At 58.8% G+C, this 20,483-nt stretch overlaps 2 protein-coding genes across 3 annotated transcripts in view; one reads left to right on the forward strand and one right to left on the reverse strand.

Moving 5' to 3' along the window:
* The window catches only part of SLC16A4 (solute carrier family 16 member 4), a 383,212-nt gene that overhangs the window by 276,424 nt on the left and 86,305 nt on the right, over positions 1-20,483 (reverse strand). The window lies entirely within an intron of this gene.
* On the forward strand, positions 157-11,801 carry SLC6A17 (solute carrier family 6 member 17). Of its 2 annotated transcripts, none has more exons than XM_054181451.1 (11): positions 157-442; positions 4,621-4,778; positions 5,046-5,172; positions 5,893-6,074; positions 7,043-7,153; positions 8,133-8,374; positions 9,078-9,277; positions 9,645-9,827; positions 10,019-10,178; positions 10,738-10,900; positions 11,350-11,801. In XM_054181451.1, the coding sequence occupies exons 1-11, from the start codon at positions 157-159 to the stop codon at positions 11,716-11,718; spliced, it is 2,181 nt and encodes a 726-aa protein (XP_054037426.1). In that variant the 3' UTR covers positions 11,719-11,801. The 2 variants fall into 2 exon arrangements, with proteins under 2 accessions (XP_054037426.1, XP_054037425.1); XM_054181450.1 differs by having other exon boundaries at positions 9,078-9,270; positions 9,635-9,827.

Here is a 20,483-nt window from a genome sequence, read left to right on the forward strand (position 1 = left end):
GTTGACCCCTTCCCCGCCCAGGTCCTGCTGATGAAGAGGAGGTGAGGCCCCAGCTGTAGCTCACACGGGTGCCGTTCCCTGCAGGACACTCATCTTCTCCCCTCTTCCTGTTCCATCCCCCCGCTCCCAACTCGGGGGCCCCACGGAGCCGTCCCGATGCCGAAGAACAGCAAAGTGACGCAGCGGGAGCACAGCAGCGAGCATGTCACCGAGTCGGTGGCCGACTTGCTGGCCCACGAAGAACCCGTGGACTACAAACGGAGCGTCCTCAATGTGACGGGGGAGACCTGGGACAAGCAGAAGGATGGAGAGGAGGAGCTGGATGTGGAGAACCGGCCGGCATGGAACAGCAAGCTGCAGTACATCCTGGCTCAAATCGGCTACTCCGTGGGGCTGGGCAACGTCTGGCGCTTCCCTTACCTCTGCCAGAAGAACGGAGGAGGTGAGAGATGGGGCAGGGATGGGGTCAGCCCTTTGGGAAGGGGGTACGGCCCAATCCTGCCTCGCTGCACGTCAGGGTGTGGATCCTGGGGGGCAGAACGGGGGTTCTTTGGGCTCCGAAGGTGGGAAGGGGCAGCCAGGAGTCGCTCACCGCCGCGCGTGCAACGGTGCCGAGGTGCAGGAACTTCCAGGATGGCCTTTTCCTAAACGGTGTCCTCCTGCCGGCTCCAAAGGCAAGGCAGATCCCAGGCTGGGAGCCAGGATTTCTCACTGCAGCCCCCAATTCCTGGTGGGGCAATTTGGAAACTAGGGGTTAAAAAAAATGAGAGTGTCTCCTACCATTTCCCTAAGTCCTGAAGCCGCCGTTGTGTAGGTTCCGTCCCCTTCCCAAACCCTCCTTCCAGCCAACCCGTCTTCCCGTCCCGCCCCACACCCCCTCCTTGGGATTCCAGGAGCGGCCCGGAGGGCCAGGTCTCTTCCAGCTGTGCTGAGACCGGACACCCTTCGTGACACCGATGAGAGGGCGGGTTGCTCGTCATTGATCCCAACCCAGCACCTCTCCCCGCATCACTGACCTTGGCAGCGACGGGCAGCAGCCCCCGCCGAGCGGCACTGAACGAAGCCGGGCTCAGCCCGGCTTTTCCCTCTCCCCCCTCGCAGCGCTCGCCGTGTTCCCGCTGCCGCATCCCTCGCTGTGCCCCCGGCCCCGGAGGTGGCAAACCTGCAGCGCTCTCAATAATTAAAGCATCTCCGGTGTCATCTTCGCGATGAGTCATTCTCTCAAACGAGAGACCTGTGCAGTCAGCACTTCCCACCCCGGGGGCTGCTCGCACCCCCGTCGCCTTCCCGGCTGGGATGGAGCACGCTGCGGCCAGCTCCTGCATCCCAGCATCTCCCCAGCCGTCGGCACGCTTAGCTCCCGGTGTCCCAGTTTGGGCTGCAGGGCAGGCTTGGTTTCAGGGCAGCGCAGCTTCGCGTTCGCGACGTCGCGAAGCCAAGGGGATGTCTCGACGTGGTCGAGGTGCCGGGGCATCCGCAGGCGTTGCGGGGCTCGGCGCGGCTGCGTTAGCTGCGGTGCGCGCGCCACTGCGCCTCCGCGTGGGATGCGGCAGGGAGGGTCGTAGGTGGCCCCAAGGAGGTCGGAGACGGAGCCTGGGGGAAATTGAGGGCCGGGATAGATCGATACGGCCCTGCTGGGTTCATTACACAGCTCTCCCCGCATCCAGCCTCTGACTTCCAAGCAGGTTTTCCCGATTTAATGAGATCGGGAACCAGCCCAGACCCAGAGGCTGGGGATCCAGAGTCCCGCTTCTCTCACTGCGCTTAACCCAGCCGTGCCTCAGTTTCCCCACAGGCACAGCAGCCGATAACTAACCATAATTAGTGCAATCAGCGAAACATTCTCAGTCTGTTCTGAGGTCTCTGCTGTCCTGGGTGTTTGTGGGGCTTTACCCTTGGCTGTCTCAGGTGCTGGATAACGGGAGGAGCCGCGTGTGTTCCCAGGCTGGGATTCATCCTGGTGTATCCAGCAAATCCGGGGCTGAATTTATTGTCTGTGTGTGTGTGGAGCATTAAGCAAGTGTTTTTAGACAAAAGAAAAGATGGGATGTGAAGTGGGAATGGGGAATTGAACCTCCAACAGCCCTGAGACCCGCTGCAGCGGAGGAGACGGGCGCGCTGGGTTTGAACCTGGCAGCTCGGCCCCATCCTGCGATGGGACACGGGACGCCGAGCCAGGCAGGGACTGGGACAAGCAGCTGGTTTTAGGAGCAACTTGCTGTTGTGTGACATCTTCCTGCAGCAGGTCTCAGAAAAAGGCTTTACAAGCCGCCCCAACCATTGCGCCCATTTTACAGATGGGGAAACTGAGGCACGGGGCTGGGACCTGGCTTGAGCAGCAGGTTGCTGAGCTTTCCTGCACTCTTTCTGTTGGCCAAGTGGCGTCATCTCCCCTGTCCCGTGGGGTAGACACTGATTTTCTACCTTTTGTTCTCACCGCGTTTAACCTGCTTGACCCCAGCTGGGGTTCCCACCGGGCCGTGAGGCTGGTGCCAGACGGACGGATGCGGGAGCCGGGGAGTGATGGACAGACCACTTCTGGGTGTGCTGAGCAGCTCCGGGCCGTGGTGGCGGAGGCTGCTGCTTCTTTCTCTCCTGCTCCCCAAGCGGGCATCTGCGGGGGGAGAACGGCTGCGTGCTGGTAGCAAGATGGGACGGAGCCAAATTTCCAGGACCCGGCGTGCCGGCAGCCGGCGCGGGCTGGCAGCGCTGCCCGACGCGCTTCCACACCGGCGCTGCCGGCGATGATTGCACGGGCACGAGCTGGTGCCCGTCTTTCTAGAGATGGCGGGAAGAAAATCTCCACTATTGGACAAATTTGCATCCGAATCTGTCCGTCTGTCTCATCCCCGTCCGTCCGCGGGTCGAGGCGCGGATGGCCCAGGAGGGCGTTGCAGGGGTGGGATGCTCGTGGTCCTTCCCGAATTGCGGCGAGCTCCAGCTCTCTGCCTCTCCTTCCGTCCTCCTAATCACCCTGGGCCGCTGCGCTTTAATTAATCTCCCCCCCCCCCGCCCCCCCACGCTGCGTTTCTAACCCATCGATCCCCAACCTGCTGCCAGGGCGCTTGTCTCAGGACGCGGCGGCGGGCCGAACGGTTTCGCAGCGCCGCTGCTCGGGGCAGCATCGGCTCCCCAGGTCCTGCCCGGGGGACTGTCACCCGGCTGTAAATCCGGCTGGGAATTTGCCCAACGCAACCAGGGTCCGGCGTTTGCCTTTGGCTCGCCTGCCGTTCCGCGGGAGCGAGCCGCGTACTCCCGAACCCATTCCTCATCCCCTGGCAGGAGGTTGGAGTAATTCCTCAGCCGGGCGCTGCAGCGTGAGTCATTGCATCCTTTACGGTCATTCGGTTATGCTTCAGGAGCTGCTAATTTCTCTCCGGCCTCCTCAATTAGGCAGAGATTAACCGCCTTTCGAATCCGAGCGGTTTCTCCCCCTACCAGAGGACCTCTCTCTCCGCGCCGGGGATGCGGGGGTCCGTGGGGGGAGCGTGTGGGCACAAGGGGGGCTCGGCTGGGCTCGGACACGCGTGCGCAGGCAGGACCGGGGTGAGCCAGGGGCGGGGGGGGGTGGGCTTCTGCGTGTCTGAGACGTCCCTCATGGTTGGCTTATGGTTTGGTTTGAGAAACCCACCGCAATTTATTGTGGTTTAGGCAATTATTCTATCGCCCGATGACCCCTCCCCACCCGGGAAGGGGAATCAGGGGAAAAACCAAGGAAAGCCAAGGGTTGAAATACAAACAGATTTAATAGAATCATGGAATAGGATCACAGAATTTCCTAGGTTGGAAGGGACGTTTCAGATCATCTAGTCCAACCGTCAATGGAATAACACTAGATAATTAACATTAATAATACTGAAGAGCCAATATTAATCCCGATACCAATATAAAATATACCAGGATTATACCCAGCCCGTTCCATCAGCAGGAGCCGTGCGCTCCCCGCAGGGACAGCCAACGCGGGACCCTGCGAGCGCTGCGGCTTCGGGAGGAAGGGAAGGGCTCCGGGCTCCGGCACCGGGGCGAGGAGTGCTCAGGATGGCAGCCATCAGGGAGGAGAGAGAGGGAACTCCTCAGCACACTTTCTAATTTCTATTTCATGGTATGAAATAACCCCGTTGGCAGCTTGGGTCGAGTGCCCGGGTCTCGCTCCTCCTCATCCCCGCACCTGGTGAGCCCGAAAACACTGAGACCTTGAAACCCGCGCCCCAGAGCTGGCTGTAAAGCGAATATTTTCACCAATTCAGACGCCAGAGTCTTCTAAAAGTGCAGGACGATCAGTCCTGTGTCGCTCAGACCAGGCCGGGAGGTGTCCCCTTGCGCCTAGGGCGATGCGCCTGTATGGATGCAGCGTCTCTTTAGGTGTGGTGGCGTCTGTCCCACATGTACTCGCGGTGGCAGGGGATGTGGCACCCTTCCCTTCCACGCGCGTGTGTTTGCTCCTCTCCGTGACTGTCTTCTCTGCTCCCCACGCACTGACCTGCATCCCCAAACCCGTTGCAAATGAACTGATGGACCAGGCGGAGCCTGTCCCAGCTCTGCCCTGCCTCGCCATCCCTCCTCGGCTGCACGAGAGCAGGCAGAGATGGGTCCATCATGAGCTTTCTCTCCCCCTTCCAGGTGCCTACCTGGTCCCCTACCTGGTCCTGCTCATCATCATCGGGCTCCCCCTCTTCTTCCTGGAGCTGGCGGTGGGGCAGCGGATCCGCCGGGGCAGCATCGGCGTCTGGAATTACATCTGTCCTCGCCTGGGGGGCATCGGCTATGCCAGCTGCCTCGTGAGTGCCCCCGTGGGTCCCCTCGGTCCCCACCTCGGGGTGTGCGGGGGTGGCCTGGAAGCGAACCTCGAGGGGCACCATGTGGAGGTTTGAGCGGTCCAGGGGTGTTTTTCCAGCTCCACTCACGGGTCTAAGGCTGGGTGGGAATGGGCCCATCCCATGATCCCGGCAGCTCTGCTCCCCCCCGGTCCCTGCCCAGTGGGGGGTGTGTTGGGGACAGTGTCACTGCCCTGTGATTTAATACCGTGTCCTCCTCCCTCCCCCCAGGTCTGTTTTTTTGTCGGTCTCTATTACAACGTCATCATCGGCTGGAGCATCTTTTACTTCTTTAAGTCCTTCCAGTACCCTCTTCCCTGGAGCGAGTGCCCCATCGTGAAAAATGGCTCGGTGGCCGGTAAGGGACGGTGGCGCCGGGGGGAGGCTCAGCTGGGAGGGAGCAATTCCCAGGGAAGGGGTGGCTGAGGGATACTGGGGTCCCCCAACATCTGTAGCTATCACAGGTGGGGGACACTGGAGGTTGAGGTGTCTCCTGAGGCGTTGGGTCCTCTCCGCTCCAGCTGCCTTGATCGTATGGAGATGTCTCCCTTGGGTTGGACGAGTCTCTCCCATGCTGTCTCCTTGGGGTCTGTCCCCACTGGTGGGATTTGATGCCAGTTTGGGGATCCAGAGCTTGGGTCTCCAGGCTGTCTCGGTGCTCAGGGCCAGGATCTGACCTGGGACCATGGAGGGAAGCAGCGAGAGCCAGGCAGGGCTCAGCTGGCTGCTCCGTCAGTGCCCGACTGAGACACTGATGGAGCTAGGTTCTCAGCTCCTGATGGAGCTGAGGTTCTCAGTAGCATCTGAGAACCTCCTTGGGATACTCTGGGAGGTTTTATAGCAAATGCAAATGTCGCTCCCCGTATTTAACCTCTTATTTTCACCTGACAACGTCTTTATGTCCTGTCTCTTCTTTTTCCTGCTAAAAACGAGCCCCATTAATTCCTGTCTCGGAGTTTCCAGGGGTGCCTGGCTGGCTCTGTCAGGTCTTTGACATAAATTGATGTTTATCCCCTAAGAGATGGCGGGTGACTCTCCCCCAGCCCCCTCATGCTCTCCTGCCTCTGCTCGCTTGCAGTTGTGGAGACCGAATGCGAGAGGAGCTCGGCCACCACCTACTTCTGGTACCGGGAGACCCTGGACATTTCCAACTCCATCTCGGAGAGCGGGGGGCTCAACTGGAAGATGACCTTGTGTCTGCTGGTGGCCTGGAGCCTTGTTGGCTTGGCCATGATCAAAGGCATCCAGTCCTCTGGGAAGGTGGGTATCGGTGAGCCTGCCTGGGGTCTGTCCTCGAGGCAGAAACCTCCTGCCTGGACCACGCTCTCCTGCCCTGATCTGGGGTGGCTGGAGGATGCTGCGTCCCCTGGGATGCTCACGCCGGCTCCAGAATTGGAGCCATCTCTGGAGGGATCCAGAATAAGATCAAAAGAGAGGGCGTAGGGAAGAGGTTTAGTCCAACTGACACCTGCAGCCGGGGCTCAGCCGCATCGAGCTAGCCAAATCACCTGCATTCGGGGGCCATCAACTCTCCGATACCCCGATGCACACCATCTCGATGGATGCTCGTAGGATGCAGGGGCAAGAGCCGAGCCCTCCTTCGCTGGGACTCTGCGCAGGAGAAGGAGGGCAGGGAGGAACGGAAAGCCTTGGGAGAGGGATGCCGTTAGCTTGCAGAGGCCGTTGACATTTCAAGCAAGGCTGTGTAAGTGGCGGGGTCAGCTGCAGGGAAGGGTCTGGTCTCCTGGGACACGTGAACATCTCAGCAGGTCTCCCCTGCCCAGGATGAAGTCCCATCTACATCTGCTCGTTGGGGCGCTGGAAACGCGCCCCGTGGCAGGAACCGGCTGAGGCCACCCGCAGCCCCCGGGGCAGATGCTGGGGGAAGGCGATGGGGTGGGGGGGTGCAGAGCTGTCCTTCCCTGGGGCTCCCCGGGTGCCAGCGGTTTGTGTTTCAGGGATTTTCTGAGCCGACGCCGGCGTCTTCGCGTTCAGCAGCCCCAGCAGATTTTTGTCTCTTAAGCGTGTCCAGGCACTTTGCAAATCCACCCGAGCTTCAGCACTCGTAGCGTCCTGCGCTGCCTGAGGAGCAGACGGCGTTTTGGGGAGGGTAACCCCCAACGAGAACCCCTGGGGTGCTGTCCTTGGGTGGGGTTTGGGTGGGGGGGTGGCTGAGCTCGGCAGACAGTAAGTGCAATCGTGCCCGCATTGGATCCCTCTTGCTCTAGGTGATGTACTTCAGCTCGCTCTTCCCCTACGTGGTGCTGGTTTGCTTCTTGGTGCGGGGGCTTCTCCTGCGCGGGGCGGTGGATGGGATCATGCACATGTTCACACCCAAGGTGAGAGTCACCGAACCCCAACCAGGTTCTCCTCCCGGCTGGTCGCGCCTTATTTTCCCTTATGGTCCCCACCCCAAAAACCAGAGTATCAACCCCAAACTGCTTTGGAACTCCCGATACATCATCAGGATGTGCCAGTAGCACCCTAAATATGGGGTGTGGCCAGGACCACCAGAAGTCTCACAAACTCCTCGCCCTGGAGCTGCTTTGAGCCTTAGCATCACCCCCGTCACCTTTAGGTGCCCAGACACCAGGGTGGGGGACTGGGGGTGCCCAAGGAGATCTATTTAAAGACTTCATGGGAAGATGCTGGCTGGCAGCAAAACCTCCGCTGGTGGTATGCATCCATTAATTAACCAGCTAATTAATTAATTAGGCAGAGATGTAGATGAATCAGCTCAGCCGACGAGGCTGTTAGAGGATATTAATTACGATCTCTTGATGAACGGCGCTTGGAGGCCTCCAGCCTGCAGCTCTGGCTCACAGGAGAGGGGGGATGCGGTGGGGGGGACGGGAGGTTAAACAGACCCGCCAGCCGAGACGTTTGATTTCAAGTGCTCCAGGTGCTCCAGAGGCAGGAGATGGCCGGGGCAGGATGGAGACCCACCACTGGGTGGCACATGGGTGGGAGGACGGGCACACCAGCTCCCCGGGGCAGCTGGATGGTCCACTGGGAAGCTGTAGGGCTCTGCACGGGGAGGTTGGGCACCCAGCTTGAGCTCTGGGGCAGATGGAGCACCCAGGGACATGGTCAGGTCAAACCTTTGCCTGCCCTTCTCCATGCCTCAGTTTCCCCCTCTGTGGGAAAGAGAAAAAGGACCTACGAGTGCTGGGTAATGCAAGACTGATCGTGGTAGATGAAAGCATGCCCATGGCTGCTCCAAAACCAGCCCAGGTTGTAGGCACAGCAGCCTTTTAATTTAGCTCTGGCTCCACCGGGATGAGTTGTGGGGCCACCTAACTATGTCTTCCTTCCAAGCTGGACAAGATGCTGGACCCCCAGGTGTGGCGAGAGGCAGCTACGCAGGTTTTCTTCGCCTTGGGCCTGGGCTTCGGGGGAGTCATTGCCTTCTCCAGCTACAACAAGCAGGACAACAACTGCCACTTCGATGCCACGCTTGTCTCCTTCATCAACTTCTTCACGTCCGTCCTGGCCACCCTGGTTGTGTTTGCTGTGCTGGGCTTCAAGGCCAACATCATGAATGAGAAATGCGTGGTGGAGTAAGATTTGCTTTTTCTCTGTTTGGGGTGGGCAGGTCTTTGCTACTGCTGGTTGTGGTGGGTCTGGAGGCAATGGAGTAAGCGCTCTGGAGCTGAGTGATCCTGTGTTTTGGTGGACCCGAGTTCCTGATGGTCAAGACCTGGATCTCCAGAGATGTCTCATTGTAGCTGAGGGAGCTGGGTATTCAGCTCCTCCAGCGTAAAATCCAGCCCTAGGGTGGTCTCTTAGTCTGCAAATTGAGGGTAAATCCAACATTTCTAGTTGGGTTTCCCCCAGTTTCTGCTCATTGTAGGGTCCACTCGTCTGCAAGGTTAAAGGAGCTTCTGTGCTGTACCCTAGAAGCAGCTGGAGGAAGGGGAATTTGTGCACCCGGTGTTGTCTTTAGACAGTGAGCTGAATCCATACGAGCCCTGGCCATGCAGTGTGGCATCCCAGAGCAGGAGAGAAGCCACAGCAGCATGTGGCTGAGAAGGCGGCACAGAGAACCCATTCTCTCGTGGTCCCCCATCTGCGTCCTCTGGCATGTGGCCTGATGCAATGTTGACTTACACCTTGGGAAATGGCAAAGAGGTCCTTTAACGGGGTAACGTGACCCAGGGAGGTTCACCCTGCCTGGTGCAAAGGGCTTCCATGGTCAGGGCCCATCTTCCACCCTGGAAGGAAGGGGACATCTCTGGGTGACCAGGCTCTGCTCTCCCGTAGGAACGCTGAGAAGATCTTGGGCTACCTGAACACCAACGTGCTGAGCCACGACCTCATCCCACCCCACGTGAACTTCTCCCACCTCACGGCCAAGGACTACAATGAGATGTACAGGGTGATCATGACAGTGAAAGAGGGGCACTTCAAAGAGCTGGGCTTGGATGCCTGCCTGTTGGAGGACGAACTCAACAAGGTACCTGGTGGCACTCCTAGTAGGACGGGGAGGTCACCTACCCCATTGCCTCTCCCTGTGACTTGTGTCACTCCTGGCATGTGGATCTGGAAAAACTATTTTTAGAGAGCCTCCAGGGAGAGGGATTCCCTGTCCGTGTGGTCTTCCCCAGCACACAGTGGTCCTTTCTGGGGTGGGAGAAAGGTTTTGCCATAGCAAGTCTAGCAGGGTCATCACCGCTTCCAGGCTGGGGTACCAGACGGGATTTCTCTTTCCTTGAAGAGAGGTTTAGTGTGACAGGAGAGACCTGAGGCATCCAGGGGCTTGTAGAACGTCTCCCTGATGTGTTTCTCCTCACCTTTTGGTCTTCTCTCCCCCTGCACAGTCAGTGCAAGGAACTGGCCTGGCCTTCATTGCCTTCACAGAAGCCATGACCCACTTCCCAGCCTCACCGTTTTGGTCCGTCATGTTCTTCCTGATGCTGATAAACCTGGGGCTGGGGAGCATGATCGGGACCATGTCAGGCATCACTACGCCCATCATCGACACCTTCAAGGTGCGGAAGGAGGTGTTCACAGGTGAGGTGTTTTCTCCTGCAACCTCCTGGGGAAGGGGTGGAGGGTCCCCATTGCCCTGGGGAGTCACTCCAGAAGAGTGTGGACATAGCGGACGTGTACTGGGCCTTGTTAATGCAGGGAATGGACCTTGTGGTGAAAGCCTTGGTTCCCCTTGGGGTGCTCTGCTGACCATGCCTGTTTGCTCCCCACAGTTGGTTGCTGCATCTTTGCCTTCGTGGTGGGACTGATCTTTGTGCAGCGCTCTGGGAATTATTTTGTCACCATGTTTGATGATTATTCAGCCACGCTGCCACTCACGGTGGTGGTCATCCTGGAGAACATTGCTGTTGCTTGGATTTATGGCACCAAGAAGTAAGGCCTTTGTAGAACAAAAAGAGTAACTGTGCTGTAACATCTGGCTAAAAAAACCCTCCTCCTTCCAGCTCTTTTCCATGACTTTTTCCCCAGGAGGCCAGCTCTGATGGAGCAAATGCCCCAGGGGCAGCTACCTTATAGAGGCAGGAACTCAGTTCACCTTGATCCTCTTGCCCTGCCCTAGGTGTAACCCAGCCCCAGGAGTAGGTCCTTCTAGTGGGTATCTTCTGTTGGTTATAGTGCTCCGTCACTTGTGGTTGCCCTTTTGTCCGAGGTTTCCAGGTCCTTCTGGAAGGGAACCTTCCCCCCAGTGCCTGTTCTTGTTGTTCGTAAGTTGGCCACACGAAAGGAGGCTCTGGCTAATGCTCAAATGGCCTTTTCCTTAGGAGGTTCCCAACCAGTCCTACAGGCTCGAGGGACACCAAGATGCTTGCCTGGGTCAGCTGGGTGGTTCTTCAGTCCCTACCTTGAGCATAACTTACAACGGGGGCTCCTGGGAGAGAGTTTCTCGTTTGAAGGCGGGGAATGGCATGGTTCCATCTCTTCTTCTCGGCAGGTTCATGCAGGAGTTGACGGAAATGCTGGGTTTCCGGCCATATCAGTTCTACTACTACACCTGGAAGTACGTCTCTCCCATCTGCATGGCCGTGCTCATGACCGCCAGCATCATCCAGCTGGGAGTCAGCCCCCCGGGCTACAGTGCGTGGATCAGAGAGGAGGTGAGCACAGCTCCCTTCCCCACCGCCACCTCCACCCCAGGTCCAGGCTGAGCAGGGGGCGGCTGAGAGCTGCGGACCACTCTGCTCTTCCCAGTCCCGCTCGTTTCTCCTCCCTGCTCCTGCTGGGAGATGTCCTGCCTGTGGCCGCTCGTCCTCTGCAGGCAATCAGGTTTGTCCACGCTGCCCAGAAGTCTCCAGCCAGCTCCGACCATGGGCTGAAGTTGGAGCTTGGATTTTGATTTGCTTTCACAGCTACATGCTGCGTGCAGGACCGTGTCCTTTTCCTTGGTTTGAACCCACCTTCCAATAGCTTCATGTGGTGCCCCTGAGGATGAAGTCTGGCAGGAGGCAGCAGGAATTGTCCAATTGCCCAGCACTTAGGAGACGTTGTACCTGATGCGTCACCTTTGGTGTAACAGCCCCTTGACGCTAATATCTCTCTCTTCCAGGCTGCAGAAAAGTTCCTTTTTTACCCAACTTGGGCCATGGCTATTCTCATCTCTCTGATCATCCTGGCATCCCTCCCACTGCCTCTGGTCTTCATCCTCCGCCAGTTCCACCTTGTGTCGGACGGCTCCAACGCCCTCTCCGTCACCTACAAGAAGGGCCGGATGATGAAGGACATCTCCAATTTGGAAGACAACGATGAGACCCGCTTCATCCTGAGCAAAGTGCCCAGTGAGACCCCCTCCCCCATGCCCACGCACCGTTCCTACCTGGGTCCCGGGAGCAACTCCCCCATGGAAATGAGCACTGCCCCCAACGGACGATACGGGAGCGGGTACCTACTGGCCAGCACCCCTGAATCCGAACTGTGATGGTTGCCTGCCCACCACCCCCACCGGGAGAGGAAGTCACTGGGGAGTGGATCCTGGCTGTCCAGGCAACAGGAAAATTAATTCACAAAGAAGATGAAGAAGAAAACCCCTCTTAAAATCGTAACCAAAAGCAGCCATTTCTAAGGTGACATCAGGAAGAAGGGACTAAGGGAGGGGCAGGACTCCTCCGACAACCCTCATCTGAAAGGCAGGATCCCCCGGGCTCACCTTCGGGGAAGGGAGGAGGAACAAGAGACGCTGCCATATCTTCCCAAGAGTTGTTCTCATGCAGCTCCAATCTGAAGCAAAGAATCTCTCGTTTCTAAGGAGCTGATGGTTGGAAAAAGGACCTGGCGTCAGGTGGAAAGCCAACCACGCTTCCTCCTGTAACCCGGCGCTCTTCCCTCCCAGCCTGTCATCCTTTAGCGGGGAGGAGTCATGGCCTTATTCCAACGAGCACAATTAACCATCGATGTTCATAGCACAAAAGGGTGCCGTTGTTGTCACCATCGTTGTTGTTGTTGTTATCTCCTGTAGGTTTTTATAGCTGTGAACACACTCAAAAAACCCCAAAATTTTGACCAGGGTTGGCAGGGAGCAGCGCGGGGCTGGCTGAGACGTTGCAATGTGTGAGACGGTGGATGGTGGATCCTTGGTGTCTGTTTTGTTACCACCAGCATGGGGATGGCGTCTGTGGGTTGTTCTGAGACACGGAGATGTCACGTCCATGGGACGATGTGGTCAGCATGCTCGGTGGTTGGGCAGTTACGGTGCCGAGTGGCAGAAGAACCTCTGAAGTGCGGGTGGTTTGGATGTGTGAGCGTGCGTGTGGGGTCTGGGTAGGGTTTCCATGATGGGGGTCAGGAGCGCTCTCCCGGGGTTACTCCTGACACGTGGGATGCTCTGCTGAACCAAAATCCCTGGCGTGGTGATCGTCTCCTCTTGCCACTCTCTTTAGATGTCCCAGAGGGACAAGCAGAGAAGCTGTGGGGCATCCAGGCCCATCACAGTCCTGGTTTAGCTCTCAGGAAACCACCCCCTGACTTACCTCCCTTGCACCCACCAGCTGAGGTGAGCTGGGCAGTGATTATCTCTGGACATACGTCCTCATTTCTCCTAGCTGCGAGCCAGGGGGTCTGCATTGCCTCCCGTTACGTCTCCACAGGGGCTCACCAGCCTTCGGATGGGGGTAACCAGCTCTTGGGGACAGCAGGGCTCTGCTGAGCAGTGGTTATTGGGAGTCAGTGCCAGGTCCCGGTGTCCCCGCTAGCTCTCGATCCAGGCTGGTGAGCCCTTGTTAGAGCGCAGGGCCCTCTCTCGTCCCCATCCACATTATCAGGGGACCAGATTAATGTGCCCTTATGTTGTTTCTCCCCGCGCCGTCTAGGAAAGGTTGGGATCTCCCAGCCCAGAGTCTCTCCCACTGGGACTCGGGGTCGTTTCCCTGAATCCTACTCGCAGCTGAGCATTTCTGTCAAGGATTCCGGTATTATGGGGCATCTTCCTCCTTTCCTTATGGGGATGTGGGAGCAGCGACCTGCTTGCCCCCTCTCATCACGTTTTTATGGCCTCCAAAAGCTGAGGGAGCTCTTCATCCTTGGTCCTGCTGGGCTTAGATCGTGTGTGATTGTATTTCAAGCCAGTCTGAAGGCCAGGTTTGTGGATGCTTGCCCACAAAGCTCTTCTCTCCTCCGCTTTCCTATCAAGGGGGTTTCTTCCACCTTGATTCTCCTTTTGGCTGGGAGGCGAAGGCAGAAAGTACCTGGTCCGTTCGCCACGTCTTTGACTTCTCTCAGCATCCCTGAGTCCAGGAGATCCCCTGCCATGACGTTTCTCTTGTGGGTTGTGATCCTTTATAGTCCTTCTCCCATGGGCTTGCCTGGTGACCTGGAGACACTTCCTGGCCAATTAGCTCAGGCCCTTTGTTAACCATTTTTCTGGGAGGAAAAATGAAGGCATGGACTGAACCAAAGCAGCTCAGTGTTTGTTGGCTCTGAGAAGCACCAGCCCCGTGTGGTCGGGACCAGCCACGCTCTTGCCTCTCCTCCAGCGATCCCCCCTTCACCATCCTCTTCCTCCTTCCCCTGCCCACGCGGAGGGACGTGGAAATATCCCCGCCACGTCGTCCCTGAATGGGAGAAGCACAAACCCCGGGGCATTTCCCCGCCGTTAGGCAAGGCGTTCCCTTCCCACCTCTTACTTCTCCCGCTGCCCCCAATTTCCTCCACCCGACCAGCAAAGCAGAGCATGAGCCAAATCGTTGCCCAACGTCCCCTTCCCGATGCCCCTGAGCCCGGGGGGCCGGATTCCCACCGTAACTCCCGTGGAGTTACCGGAGCAGGACACTTTCCATGGCCAAATTGCTCGGTCCCATCCGCTTCCGTGGGGTGCTGCTCCCCAAACCCTGGGGGGGTGGGGGGGAAGGATCTGGCCCTCCATCTCTCCCATCACCATTCCCAAACCAGCCAGGGAGGCGTTTGCTTGCCTCCCCTCTTCTTGCAGCGTCAATAAGAGGCAAAGTCACTAAGAAGGTAACAAAAAAAAAAAAAGCTATATTATATATATATAAAATATATACAGAGAGAGGAGATGGAATAATAACCTAGAGGTTCTCTATTTCTATTGTATATTTATTCTGTAAATGTCACTGTAAATGCTGTTAAATGACAAAACGTATTCCAAAGTGGCCCGTGACCTATTTTCATTCCCAGTGCTGTACAGATCAATTCTCATTGTATATCGGGACGTATTTTTACCTTTTTATTTCTCGTGCGTGGTGGGCGGCTGTCGTCGTCCCCCCCCGCCCCCAGCCCCCCCGAGCCTCAGGGTGTCCAGCTCCCCTGGGGATCCAGCAGAGAGGAAGAGGAGGAGGAGGAGGGACGACGCCTTTACTTTTATCTGTGGAAATACTGTATTTCTTTCGTGGCATTTGCTCGGTGTTAGACACAGGGTGTTGGGGTGCGTGTGTGTGCGTGCGTGTGTGTTTGGGGGGGGGTGGGGAGGGCGTGTTAAATTGTTAAGTGCTCCGTGTCGTCGCCGTGTGAGCGTGCGCGTGTTCGTCCGTAGATGCCGTGCGTGGGTGCGGGTGGGTGGGTGCGTGCGTGCGGGCGGATGCGTTTTGTTCAGGATTCACTTTTCTCGCCGGATTCGGTCACTTTTGGGAGCCTGCGCTGGGGTTTTCTCCCGCTCGCCGGGGCAGGTTCTCCCTCCACGCACCTTCTCGGCCTCCCGGGCTGCGGATGGGGCCAACCCCCGGTGGCTTTTTGGCCCTATAAATCACTTTTTTCCCCCTCTTTTTTTTTTTTTTTTTTTTTTTTTCCCCCTCTTAGCGGAGGCACAGGGAATAGCTGCTAGTTGTGAGCACAGGCACTTTTCAGTTTTCCTCCGGGCGGTAGGAGGGGAGAAGGAGAGGGGGAACCGCTGCCACTATTCCTGTCCCCCGCCACCAGCTCCCCGCTGGGTTCCCAGCTCTATCCTGCTGCTGGGAGCAGGATGGTGTCCCTGGCTGGGGGACGAGGAGGCTCTGGGTGGATCAGGAGGGGTCAAACCCCTGTCCCCTCGCTGGGGACAGAGCTGGGGAGGGGGTCGGTGGGTCTGGTGACGGGGGGGTGGCTGGCGCCGAGGGCAGAAAGGAGCTTGGCAGGAGGGTGCCCAGCTCCTCAGGGTGATGCTGCGGGTTCAAGGGTGCGTGTGGTCCCCGTTGGGCTGGAGCTGGGATGTTCCATCCCGGAGCATTGGGCTCCGCAGCCGGTGCTGCAGGCGGGGGCTGGATCTGCCCTTGACCTTGGTGCAAAGCAGAAGGGATGGCCGGATCTGCTGATACTCTGCTGATTTGCACCTTCCCCGGGTGTCCTTTGGCCCTTTCCCCTTGATCCCTCCAAAACACCTCCTGCTTCACCTCCTGCCCCCCTGCCCAGACCCCAGCAGGTGACATTAAACCCCAGCAGCTCCCACTGCCTCCCTCTTGTCCCCCGTCCTTCCCCCAGCCCGGGTCTCGCTGGCAGGAGCCGGGGGGCAGAGCCGGGCGGCCTCGGTGGCCATGGGGGGACACGGCGCAGCCCAGGCAGCGTGCAGGATGCGGCCGCTTCCCCTGCGGGCAAGCACAGCGCTGGCGAAACCCTCCTGTACAGGTAAAAGCACAGATCTCGTAGTAACTCGTCCCATGTATCCTCGTAACCGGTGTATTTACCACGCGTGCCGTGCCGGCCGGACTCCTCGGCAGTCGAGAGAAACCCTGTAACAGCTGTAACGGAGTCCCATTAAAAGTCTCTTCTTACCAAATCTCTTCTCGCCAAGTCTCTTCCCTGCCTCCCTTTCCTTTACTTGGGGTTCGGGGTTGTCTGCGGGGTTTGGGGTTGCAGACAGCCGGAGCTGGTGGCACCCACGGGCACCGATGTTTCTGTCCTTCCCCGTCCCGTCCCATCACCACCGTCGTCCTTCTGTCTCCCCTCACCCCCTCATTCCCTTCCTCCATCCACCATCAGCCCCTGCAAGAGGTTCGCTGGGGGCCTGGCTGCCCGCAGGTGCTTCAGGAGCGTCGTGGAGATGATCTTCCATCCTGGACCAGTTCGACCAGTAGACACCGACTTTACACGGTGTATGGACTGGTAAGACGCAGCGTCTGCTCCTCTGCGCAATGCCCTGCTAACGTTGCTGGTGGCTTATCCTGAGCATTGCGGGTACTGGGAGCCTGGAGGCCAGCACTGGGGGTACTGGGAGCCTGGAGACCCTCTCTGGAGATTTCCGGCAGCCCCAGATGACTCCAGCTGCGGGTATTAGCTCAGCAGCAGGCCCAGTGGGGAGCGGGGTTGTGGCTTCCCTTCCTTCCTGGCTTTTCTAGCTCGCTTGGCTTCTCCAGGGCCGATCCATCCCCAGGAAGCATGAGGAAGGGGGGAAGGAAAACAGGATGGATGGGACCAGACGAGACCCGCCAGCTTGGGGGATGCCATTGGGGCACCGCTTGGCCATGAATGAACTCGTCCCCCTGCGGTGGCGGCTTTTCTGAGCAGCTCTGCACCGTCTGGAGATGTTGGTGTAGGATGTGGAAGAACATCTGCGACTGGGGCTGGAGGAGCAGCACTGCCCACGCTGGAGGCAGGAGGTGGCACAAGGGTTACCTTTGCCCAAAGTCCCTCCAGGACCTGGCTCGAGGGCAGGGGGGGGCGGTGGTGGAACATCCCCCAGGGGCGATGGCCAGGATAACGGGACACGTAAGGCGGCTCTGACCCCAGCAGGGACGGAGGTGCTTCTCCTCATCCTCAGTGAGGGGGATGCAGGATTTTGGGAACATCACCCACCGAGCCCGGCTCGGGGTGACACCCAGGGATCTGCGGTACCCACATGTGGTGCTCACTGCTGTGATGAGCTGCCTGGCCTCAGCTTACCCCGGTGCCGAGTGGCTCTGGGCTTGGGAAGAGGCTCAGACCCCGAATCCAGGGAGAGGACACGTGTCCCCACTGCCAGACTGTGGCAAGGACAAGGTGCTGGCAGGCTGCTGTGAGCCCAGCTTGCCCCCAGGCCACCCCCAAGTGCAGAGGGGCCTTTTCCTCCCCCCAAAACCAGCAAAACCCCCAGGCAGCAGCAGCAGCATCAGACGCATCTTTGGGACTGCAGGTGTCGCACGGGGCCGGGCGAGCTGCTGGCCTGGAAAAGCCCCGGGTCAGGAGGCTGAGAAAGGGGCAGGATTCGGCTCCATCTGCCCCACAGGGGGCTGAGAGTGGGTCTGGGGGGTAGGGGGCAGAAAACCTCCCAGCTCTGGGGCCAGGGGCTCCCTGCAAAACAAACTGAAAAGGCTGATTCTGGCTCTTGTGGGGCTAGAAAAAAGACGCAGAGAAAGAACCCAGATGTAAAATTAAAGCCAAACACGTGCTTTAAAAAAAAATAATCTTGAATTTCCAATGCCAGTGAGGCAGGGAGCCTTCGGAGCCTGGTGGGAGGCAGAGGCCGGTGCTGTCAGATGGGGGGGGGGGTTTGGATGTCCCACCTCAAATCCGCTCTGGATTGGGGTGCACCGTGGAGCTGCTAACAGCGGCATCTTGCTGGGGTTCCCCGAGCGCCTCAGAAAGAAAACCAGAGAGCAGTTATCCCGGCTCCTAAAGACGGGGAAACCGAGGCACAGCACCGGCTCAGGAACCGCTCCTGGTCCTTCCAAAGGCAGACGATCACCACCGCCATCCCCGCTCCAGCCCAGCCTCCTCCCGCTCCTAAATTGCTTTTATGGAGCAAAATTGCATCAGCGATGCCGTGGATGGAGCCAGATTCTCCCCTGGACTCAGACACCCTCTGCCGCTTGGTTGGTTTTGGGTTTTTTTTTTTTTTTCCTCCCCCCCCTTATTTTTTTTTGGCTGCAGCCGGTGTTGCAGGACCCACAAGATGGCACTGTGTGACAGCAGCACGGGGACTCTGCCACCCGCGTCCTCGGGAGAAATCTGGGGTGCAGGCTCTACGGGGTGGTGGTGGTGGGGGGGGGGTCAGGGGATGAGCTCGCTCCCCTTCCAGACAGAGGTGGCCGAAAGACGGGGCCGCAAACTCCGTCCACGCAACCTGCGCAGCCCGAATATCCCCCGCTCGGCTGGCGACGAGCCATTTCGGCTGAAAAATTCAGGCCCGGCAGAGATGGACCTTGCCCACGGCGTGCGACAGCTTCTTCGGGAAGACCCACCTCCAGGAGAGCGTCCCGAAGGGCTGCCTGGGGTTCGTGCCCTGGGGAGCTGCTCTGCGGCACCAGCGCCTTGCAGTGCGGCGGGTGCCACCACCCACAGCCTGGAGCCAGACCCGTCACACCAAAAGCGTGAAGGGAAGAGGGCAGAGACCTTGTTTTGGAGCATCTAATGGTTGCTGAGGTTGAAGTTTTTTGGTTTTTTGTTTTTTTTTTTTAATTGATGGGATGCTGGGCTGGAAGGACCTGGAGAGGTTGGGTTGTCCATCTCTACCCCGGTGCAGGATGGTCTCTCTGTAAAGTGAGCTGCAGTCCACCTCCCTCTTCCTTCCCTCCATGGATGGAGACACTGCGTGATCCCAGCATCTCCCCAGCCTCTCTCCTTGAGGCCACACAGCCCTCCGAGCATCCCATGGCCTATTGTGTTGGTCTTGGTGTACCAAGCTGGGGACGGGTCCCATGTGCCAGGCTGTGGGCAGGGCCCAGAGCACTGTGCTGGGCCAGGGGGAGAGACAGTGCAGACACCATTGAGGGGGGGACCCAGAGACCCCTTATCATGGCCTCAGGACCCACCCAAGGGCTGTGGCTTTCCAGGTTGGAGCTGATCCTCCTTGAGATCTTCCAGGTCCTGCTCTTCACTCCATCCTTTGCCTGGATGTTATCTGAGATGCTTCAGCCTTGCGGGAGGTCCCTGCAGAAGTGACTCCTTCTCGCTCCAGAAAGGCCCTTATTCATCAAGCTCTTTCTATTTTCTCTCTTTCTCTCTCTCTCTTTTCTTTTTTTTTTTTCATGGACATTAAAAATCTGAAGGCATATTTAGAGAGCAGACAGCTTTGGGCGGGTGTTGCTGGCTAAAAGATCTCTTCCTTCCCCAGATACAACCCATTTGTCTGCCTGGCCACCCCCTCCCACCCCTGGAACGGCCGCCCTCGGGTGCACCAGCATCTCCCCGGGATGAAAGTCGCCGGATAAAATATTAGCATCAGGTCGCAGCATTCCTTCCTCCTGGCCAAACTCACATTACCGATGATGAGGAGCGGAGCTGCGATGCCTGGCCGGTGATGCAAGGCTCGATTTTTCCAGCACGCTTTTCCCTCGGGCTCCGCGCTCTCCCGCTGGTGCAGCCCCAGGTGGTTTGGGTGTGGAGCTCCGCCAGCCTCCACCCGCTCAGGATCCGGCCCTGGGAGCCGTCCAGTTGCAGTTACAGTTGGAGCAGGGCTTTCTTGGTGGTAAGATTTTAAGCGCGGCTCTCGCGCCTCGTGGCTTTTTTTTTTTTTTTTTTTTTTTTTTTTTTTTGGGGTGGAGCGTTTGCCCCAGCCACCCCCAATGCGCCCCCCCCCCCCCCCCCCCCGCCACTGGTAAGAGGAGGGGAGCGTGTCACTGAGGGGACAAAGCTGGGCAGGGGGTGAAGATGGGACCTGGGGCCCTGGGGGGGACTCTCCGCAGAGCCCAGGGAGGTGGAGAGAGGGATGCTGGTGTGGGGCAGCATCCCCCACTCGCCCTGCACCAAGGACCCCCTTTTCCAAGTGCTGAGCCCCCCCGGCTCAGCCCCCCACCCCAATAACAGGCCTGTGCTGGGCTTGAATCCCACCTATGACCCCAAAGCACCTGCCTGCATTCCCCCCCCCCCCCCCCCCACCTCAGCACCAGCAGCGGCAGCGCAGGAGTAAACAGCGCTGGCAGCACTGGGTCCCTCGGGTCTTCGTTTTGGTGACAGGCTTGTCCCCTGGGGCGCCGCAGCTCTTCACCTCCTCCCCAGCCCCAGGAGACAGGGCTGAGCATCACCAGCACCCCGGGGGTGTAAAAGCACCCCCCCACCCCCCCCCCCCCCCGAGGAGGGGGGTTTAGGGGAAGGGCCCCTGGGGGGGGCTGGGGTGGTTGGTACCCCGCGTCCCAGCCCCAGCAGCTCCAGGGAAGGGGCATCTTTCACGCAAGAGCCCAAACAAGAGCGAGAGACGCTCGGGGAGGGGGACAGGGGAGGGTGGCGGGGAGGGAAGGAGGGCCAGCTCTGCCTGCAGTACCCCCCCCACCACCACCCCCCCACCACCCCCCCACACCCCACCCCCCCCACCTCCCCACCGGCCGCCGACCCGCGCTCGGGGTCGGT

The sequence above is a fragment of the Rissa tridactyla genome, chromosome 21 (genome assembly GCF_028500815.1).
Source record: "Rissa tridactyla isolate bRisTri1 chromosome 21, bRisTri1.patW.cur.20221130, whole genome shotgun sequence".
Taxonomy (NCBI): domain Eukaryota; kingdom Metazoa; phylum Chordata; class Aves; order Charadriiformes; family Laridae; genus Rissa; species Rissa tridactyla.

Coding starts and splice junctions, on each gene's coding strand:
- SLC6A17 (XM_054181450.1), top strand. CDS start 157: ATGCCGAAGAACAGCAAAGTGACGCAGCGGGAGCACAGCAGCGAGCAT. Junction 443..4,620: donor CTGCCAGAAGAACGGAGGAG/GTGAGAGATGGG, acceptor TCCCCCTTCCAG/GTGCCTACCTGGTCCCCTAC. Junction 10,901..11,349: donor GTGCGTGGATCAGAGAGGAG/GTGAGCACAGCT, acceptor TCTCTCTTCCAG/GCTGCAGAAAAGTTCCTTTT.